This window comes from Gobio gobio, assembly GCF_949357685.1.
Source record: "Gobio gobio genome assembly, chromosome: 22".
Taxonomy (NCBI): domain Eukaryota; kingdom Metazoa; phylum Chordata; class Actinopteri; order Cypriniformes; family Gobionidae; genus Gobio; species Gobio gobio.
In genome coordinates this window covers 8449813-8458275 of record NC_137118.1, presented here as the reverse complement: position 1 = coordinate 8458275, position 8463 = coordinate 8449813, and the positions used below count along the sequence as shown (strand labels likewise).

The following is an 8463-nucleotide window of genomic DNA, read 5'->3' as shown; positions in this document are numbered from 1 at the left end:
GTCGCAACATAAAGTCCACGGTCTATTGATTTAGAAATCAAGGTAACACATTCTGTAATGGTCTCGGTAGCACATTAAGAACCGAGCAGTTGTTGCTATGAGCAGCGGAAATTTTCAGCAGCCCTTGAGAAATTAAATGGTGTTACAAAACATCTACACTGCCTGAGTCTTTTGTTCACCATATATCTCTCTGTCTATTGCACTCGTTTCCGTTTGGTCCACCTCTCCACTCGTGTTTTTTTTTTGTTTCGTTTTTTTTTTATGGCAGTGATCGAGGCATCTTTGACAGCTTTAAATGCCTCCTTGTCTTGAGCTTTTTCTACATCTGTCCATCGTCCATCCCCACCCAGGAGATCTGAGGAGGAGCTGAACAAGGTCTGTGGATGAGGGAGAGGTGAGCACGACATAGTTCGTTTCTCTCCTTTCTTTCATAGTCCTCTGTCCTTCATTTGATCACTTAGAAGCTGACCAAAGCATACACCATACTGCAAAAGAGACAGATAACAGATTAAGAGAGATATACTTAACAAACTCTAATCATCTTTAATTTAGTGCTGGGCAGTCGATTAATCACGATTAATCGCATCCAAAATAAAAGTTTGTCTTTACATCATATATATGTATAATTATTATTATTATGTATTATGTATATATATATATATATATATATATATATATATATATATATATATATATATATATATATATATACACACATGAGGGTATGCATCTATTTAAGAAATATTTGCATGTATATACTGTATATATTTTTATATAATTTATCTCATATATAAATATTTTATATATAAATAACATATTTTTCTCAAATATATACATGAATGTGTGTGTATTTATACATACATAATAATTATACACAGTGACAGTACACACATATATATGATGTAATCAAACTTTTATTTTGGATGCGATTAATCGCGATTAATCGACTGCCCAGCACTACTTTAATTCATTTAAAATTTAAAAACATCTTTGATCAAGGTCTTTTAACTAACTGTGCTTTCACACCGCCGCCGGCGACAGCGTCAAAGTGGCCGGAAGTCATTCATTCTCAATGGGAGCCCGGCGGCGAGCTCCGGCGAGAGCGGCGCGGCGCGTCTTGGACGATTTGGGCGTCGAGGAGAGTTGGGATCAGGTCAACTTTATGGTAATGAGCTACGACGCGCTTCGGCGGCAGCCGGCGGCAACCAATGGGAATGTAGAAGTGCTCCGCTTGAGATGATTCTAGAGAACGCAGCGCTGTAAACTTTGGTTCCGACCACATTAGTTCCCAAGCAAAATAGAGAGAGGTTGATCACTGCTGGTGCGGCGGGTTTGATAAGAAGATGCGCAACATTATTTATACACCACACAAATGGCTTTTAATTGGTTTATTTCGTTAGCAAACATGTAACTATAATTGTTAAGTTCTTTCCATCGATCTGCTTTTTTTTAACTTTCACATTTAAATGATTTCATGAGGTTATATTATAAGGTTATACCCTACTTGTGGTCAGTCAGCACAAACGCCGATCAACATGAGTGTTTGCTTTGCAGCCCCTTTAAATGCCGTTTCAAAAAAGACCAAGCATTCGATCTACGTCAGAGCGGCAGCGCGTCCACGAATCTTCTACAGCGTCGATGGCAGAGCGGCCAGAGCGAAGTTTGCCGCTCTCGCCGGCGGCGGTGTGAACGCACAGTAAGACATTCTATGACAAACACTAGCTAGTGACATCTCAAATATCTATATCCCTATGAAAGAATACAGTATGTAGATAATGATTTCAGAATGATTTATTCCTCATCCCTCAGATTATTTAATGAGATATGTATATGTGGCCTATAAAGTTTGTTTGTTTTGTAAGATTTTTAAATGATTTTTAAATGTTCTTGAACAGACTCACCAAGGCAGCATTTATTTGATCATAAATACATTTAAAAAAGTAGTATTGTGAAATATTATTACGATTTTAAAATGTAATTTATACTTATGGCAGCAAATCTGAATTTTCAGCATCATTAATCCAGTCTTCAGTGTCACATGATCCTTCAGAAATCATTCTAATATGCTGATTTGCTGCTCAAGAAACATTTCTTATTATTATCAATGTTGAAAACTGTTGTGCTGCTTATTATTGTGATGCTTATTTTTGCGGAAACTGTGAAATTTTTTTTTAGGATTCTTAGAAAAATAGAAAATTCTAAATGTATTTATTTGAAATAGAAATGTGTTGTAACATTAAATGTCGCTTGGTGAAAAATCTTACTGACCCCAAACTTTTGAACAATAGTATATATGTATATTATTATATTATCCAGATTATAACTATGATTCTAGGGGTAACATGTTCTGTTTGTGGATTCTTATGTCGTGTTTCCTTTGGTTCCTGTGTTTCGTTCTTTTGTTAAGTTCTGTTTGCGTGATTTCCTTGGTTTCTTTTGCATGATGCCCTTTGTTACTATGGTTACTCTGCTCATTGGTTAACTGATTATATTCACATTTATCTTGTTTGGTTATGTTTCAGCCTCTGTGTATTTTGGAAGTTTTGAGTGCTGCAATTGCGCTCAATTCACTTCTTCTTCCTTGCCTTGCCTGCACATAATACTAGGGTGTTGTTGTGCAATTTCTAAGGTGTTTTGAGTGGTCCAAAAGACCCCAATTATATGGCATTCTGTCTGTAGATACTGCTTGTTTTTATCACCAAGTTTTATTATCAAGTGAATATTGTAAATCCAATCTCTTAGACAAGTAGTAGTAACATACCTTTCTACAAAAAGTCACATGATTTTGAGGGATCATTAATTTAGGTCATGTGAAGTACAAATTGTATGGGATGGGTTTGTTCAGGTACATAACCCTAAGTATGAGCCATAGTAATAGCAATGCTGTTTATAAAATCCAAACATAAAATCGTATTTAAATGGGTAGAAGGTGAATAAATGAGGAGGGTTTACCTGTACAGATAGTAGAAAAAGGAGAGAAGGTAGAAGCCTAGTTTGCACCAGGACTCTTTTTGGCAATAATTCAGAATGTCTGCATTCATCACGCTCACTGGATCATACATAACCTCAGACCCATCTGCAGGACGGTGGAAAAACCTGAGGGAGAAAAAGAGAGAGTGAATTACTACTGGGGACCAATTTTGAAATTTCAGTTAAGTAGATGTGAGTGAGGAACAGTTTGTACCTCCAGAGGTGATAGAGCAGCAGGGGGATGTTAAGGCCCAGAGTTACCCACTCCCCCGCACACATGAACATCAGACAGAACAGCCCGTGGATGGAATACTCTGGAACCACCAGCTGGAAGACAGAGTTAAAGATAGTTTCAGGCAGTCGTCATGTATATATCCATCATAACCCAGCAAGCAATTTTGTGTTTAAAAGACGTAAACAAGGTTAAAACAAGGCAAAATTTGGGCTGTCAGTGAAAATTTTATAAATGCTTAACCATAGCGCAAAAAATAGAGTCATCTAAAACATGAACATGTCAAAGAAATGAAACCAAACACCTTGTAATCACTGTTGATTTTGCTTACATGATAGAATATCATGCATTTTGCACGTTATTTTAGCAAAAACTACATGTAAACAAATTCAAGGTTATTTTCAAGGGCTAGAAGTGGGTTACTCATAGCGGGTCTAGTTAACTGAGATGGCGTAATGATGACTATTGCTTTGCTGGGAACGCTCTCATCATTCGCACATTCAGTTCCGATTATCTATCATTAACACCCAGTGCTCTGAATATACTCTAGACTAGAGGGTCTATGAGAAGGTATTTAAAACTGCATTTTCATGGCATTTCTAACTATTAAAATATGGATGCATGACACACCACTGTTCAAAAGTTTGGGGTCGGTAAGATTTTTCAAGATGATTTGGAGCTTTAGAAACATTTCATTTTATTATTATATTTTTGTGGAAACTGTGAAGCATATTTCAGGATTCCAGGATTCTTTGATGAAAAGCACAGTATTTATTTGACATTGAAATCTTTTGTAACATTATCAATCTTTTTACTGTCACCTTTGATCAATGTAATGCATTCTTGCTGAATAATATTATTGATTTCTTTAAGAAAAAGCACACTGACCCAAAACTTTTGAATGAATTATTGGACAATATTAAGAGATTTTATTATTTATCATGATCAGCCAGTTTTGGATATTTAATTGTACGTGGTGCTCACTTAAAGTTACTTCTCATTTAATAACATGGTTAATGGAATCTTGATCAAATCTCAAAATTATGATCCATTTGTCATACTGTATATTTATAACGTTATAATGCCTAAATCCACTTGTAGCATTTAAAACAACTGATTTTATTCTGACCAAAATGGTCAGCTTATGCAAAGGCATCCCCTCTATACAGTAATGTTTGAAAATAGCTGTTTTAAGGGCTTTTCTTTCATGTCCTCCCCACCTTACATATGTTTCAATTGATCTACCACAGTTCCACTCACCCTTCGGAGGAGGTTGCAGATTCTCTCGATGTTCAATATTCTTTCCCTCTGAGGAAATACAGAAGAACGCAATCAGATTTCTAGCAGCACGCTCCAACTGTTTTGTAACCGTGCAGTGTGGATGCATGTTGCTGCGTGTGTTCACATATATGCACGTATGCCAGAGAGTTTCTCTGAAACCCGCTGTTCACAGTTGGGATGCTGAGTAGTTGATGCTGTGTGAAAGGAATCGTGATCTAAGAAAAGCCTTACCGCTCTTGTGGGGTTGCTCTGATCGATGGGGTTTTTGAAATCTGTGCGCAGCTCATCAAACGCAATAATCTTGAGGAGAGACAAAGAGAATTTGCGTTACACGAGCAGCTCGACAAACAAAGCCACTGGACATTTTGGAGGTTAGATGTAGGATGATTGGACCATCTGTGACATCTTTAACTTTCCACATTTCTCAAGCCATTTCTACGGCTTCAAGCTATGTTCTCCCCTCCTTCTTTTCCCCCTTATAGATCCATATCTCCTGCCATCCCCTCACTCCGTTCTCTGTAAACAGATGCAGTTGCCATGGTGACCGAATGAACCCCTAAGCGGGCGTCATGGTTACTATAGAAGTGAGTTCACATTCTTATTGGCTGAGAGCCATACAAAGATGGGGGGAGAAGGAGAGGAAAAGAGGATGGGGTGTCAGAACGAAATTACGGTTTGATAAGCATTCTCAATAACATGGTTTCTCGCCGGCATGCACTCATACACAGACTCTCAGCCTCCCCCACTCTCTGTCTCCATGCTCTCTCCTTCTCTCACATACATTTACACACACTCACACCAAATGACTCATGTTTAGAATCTCTCCCACTCCTGTCATTAGTCAATGCTCAGTCATTTCAAGTCTGTTTCTTAATGGCCCTTTGAACGTCTTACACGTAAGGTCTGCAATCTGAAAATATCCTTGACTTCTCGTTTGGCATTCAGGGCTTGTGTCTAGGTGTAGAAACCTCTGCTCCAAGTTGATCTCTGGTGTTTTACCTTTTCAGACAGATTTTAACAGTTTAGGGCCATTGTGTTTGTCTGCTGTTGCCTTTTGCAAGAATGCCGCCTCTAATATGAAGAATACAGATGATGTCGGGGTCTCTGGCGGCAACTGTGCAAATTTCATTTGTGATTCTACAGACAGTGGGCTGGCTCAGAACAGTAGAGTTCAAATGTGCTGTTGACCTCTTCCTCTTCAGCGCTCTCTCTGTGTGTTTATGTGTGGAGTGGCTAAAACATGTCTAAGTCACATTACACCCCTATGTCAAAACAAAAGAATACGAAAATACATTTTGGTTAAGGAAAATTACAATGAATTCATTTTGGAATTATTTTTGAACCCACGAACCTACACAGGAAATAGAGATTATTTTTTAATTTTATATATAACATATTAATATTATTCGAACAAATTTTCATGACATTTTTTCCTAAAATATAAATGACGTTGCTTTTATTTTGTAATTCACATTGTTCTCAAAGGTGATTCTTATAAAACTGTCATTAATGTAATATAGTTTTTGTCTATTTTTACTCTATTACTGTAGAAATACTGTAATACAACATTTAGTTTGTATACCCTGCATATGTGTGTATGCAGATTTTTTTTGCATTACAGTAAAGAGAATGAGATTTGTTTTACTTTATACAGTATGGAGAATTAGGGCGAAATGTGCTTCATTTCCAGCTCAAATAAAAAATACATTGCAATTTCTTTAGGCAAAATGTAATTTCTTTAAATTTTTCAGGTGAAACATATACGGTTTTAAGATTTACGTTCTTGGCTGTATGCGAGTATGTTTGAGTCCATACACACACAGGTAGACTCCCACCTCCTTCCTCAGTTTTTTTTCTTTTGTATCCGTCTACTTGTTCTGTAAATCATTATTCATCCATGACTCAGAATGTCTGCTCTAATAATAACTGGCGCGATTTGTATTCACCTCATGGATAAGGGCTCTTGTTAAGGGCAGGAGAGACAGCTTGGACAGACACACACCAGTCTCTTTGCTCAAAAAACTGGCACGGAGACGCACGCACACATATTCACACTCACGCAGTCAGACACTTGGCGATGACATGGATTCCGATGCCAACTGAAATGGAAGTGTGACAGCGTTACAGGTAACAGGAACTCGTACACATTCACAAAGTAAGACTGGAAACGTACCTGCCAGATAACGAAGAAGATGAGTGCAGCGCACAACACGAGTGTTAACATGTAGCAAAAGGCCGCAAAGGTGAAGGCCATGGCTGTTCCAGCCAGCCTGACGGTGATCCGGGTCGAGAGAGGGCGAGGGGGAGTCTTCCCCTGCTCTCTCTCTCTCTCTTGACTGTGCTACCCTCACTCTCTCCCCCGTCAAGGAAGTTGCCAAGCACTTTCCTCTTCTTCTGTCTCTCTCTCCCCGTCCCTCGTCTTAAAGCTCGTAGTCCAGCTTAGGATGAAGTTGGGAGAGAATTAGAGAGGAATCTTCTTGGTCTGGAGCTGCAGATATGAGGTGTCTGGCTGGTTATCCGCCTCCGCTGGCTGAAGCGCCTTGTAACTCGCGGCTGGACCGTCTGTGTATGTGTGTAATTCTTCCTCTCTGTCCACCTAAGATAACTGCAAGAGCTGTTTCCTCTTTTCACTCTCTCTGCTGTATCCTTCACTTGCTCTCCTTCTCCCTCTCTGTCTTTCTCTCTGATTGGCAGAGGGGGGTTTGTATGTATGTGGAGAATCGCTCCCCTCCCCCGTCTCTAAGATTAGTGCTGCACACTGGGTCCACACACCTTATTTACAGCAGAACACCTTAAAAAATATCTTGTGGGCACATCGGAAGATGAATGTCCTCTGTATACGATCTGAAAAAGACACATTGATTGGGGTTATGAAGTAAAGAATGGCTGAATGTGTTCACCCCAGCTTGATCAATGATTGTTGAACAGTAATTACAATTAGACTGCTGTAGTGTCATTTCAATCAATAACAGGACACATTCGAGCATATAATCCACAGGTCTTACAATGATTCATATCCTCTCTTAGAACGAAAGGTAGTTGATCAGTTTTAAGTGCTAATAACTTGAAATATGAACAAATGAATGACCATGCAAAGTCCGAAATGACAGAATTAGTGCAACATATGATTTTAAAACGAGTCATTGAGGCTGCAAGTTAAAAATAGAAAATAAAAATGTGTTTTTGTTAGATAATTAGCTTGCTTAATATGGATTTGCAACAATAACATGTTTTTACAGCTATATATTGAACTTATTATCCTAAGGCTTTGTAAACGCGCATTTCCATAACACTACTGCATTTACTGCTGGATTTGGGTGATGCAATGAATCGAAATGAAAAAGTAAAATGTGCCAATTGTTGAGCATGAATCCATAACAAAGCTACAATGGTGTTCAATCCAACAGTGTAAACATAAATATAAACAAAGACGTTCAAAATTACGGTGAAGAATGGTTTACTAAGTTAGCTGCGTTGTAAAAACATGAGCATTTACCTGTGTTTTTTGAAGCAGCGACGCAAGTCTGTCTTCATCTGTCCTCTCTCCCCTCATTTTCCTCCAATCAATCTGGGTCGACACCATGTCAGAAATCTCTGGTCTGCTTTGCTCTGGGTGTCCGTGGCGGTCCCATCGCAGTCTCTCATTGGCTGCTGCGACCAGGTATGAAACAGCAGAAAGAAGCAAAATGTATGAATGAGCTGGCCGTATTTGTCTGTTTTATCTTACGCTTTTGATCCTGCACTGCTTTCTGAAGTCTGACACTTAATTAAGCGTTTTCCTCTCCGTATCCCCCCCCCCCACCTCCATCTGCCTTACCCATGTCCCTTTCGCTTTCTCTCGCTCTGCCTCTCTCAGATTTTTATGAATTCAAGCATTTGCCGCTGGTATTTGATCTCAAAAGCAGAAGCAATGGAAAAGCATTTCTCTCTCGCCCTCATCTCTTTAATTATAATAAAAATGTGATTGTTATTACCTGTGA

General features: G+C 38.7%; 1 protein-coding gene across 1 annotated transcript; it reads right to left on the bottom strand.

Moving 5' to 3' along the window:
- Window positions 1-261: 261 nt before the first annotated feature.
- Window positions 262-8134, bottom strand: cnih2 (cornichon family AMPA receptor auxiliary protein 2). Its single transcript, XM_079804118.1, has 7 exons — window positions 7980-8134; window positions 6657-7327; window positions 4715-4783; window positions 4463-4510; window positions 3185-3297; window positions 2953-3096; window positions 262-485 (listed from the first exon to the last, which is right to left on the bottom strand). Exons 2-7 carry the CDS (start codon window positions 6735-6737, stop codon window positions 458-460), a joined length of 483 nt encoding a protein of 160 aa, XP_079660244.1. The 5' UTR covers window positions 6738-7327; window positions 7980-8134; the 3' UTR covers window positions 262-457.
- Window positions 8135-8463: the final 329 nt, after the last annotated feature.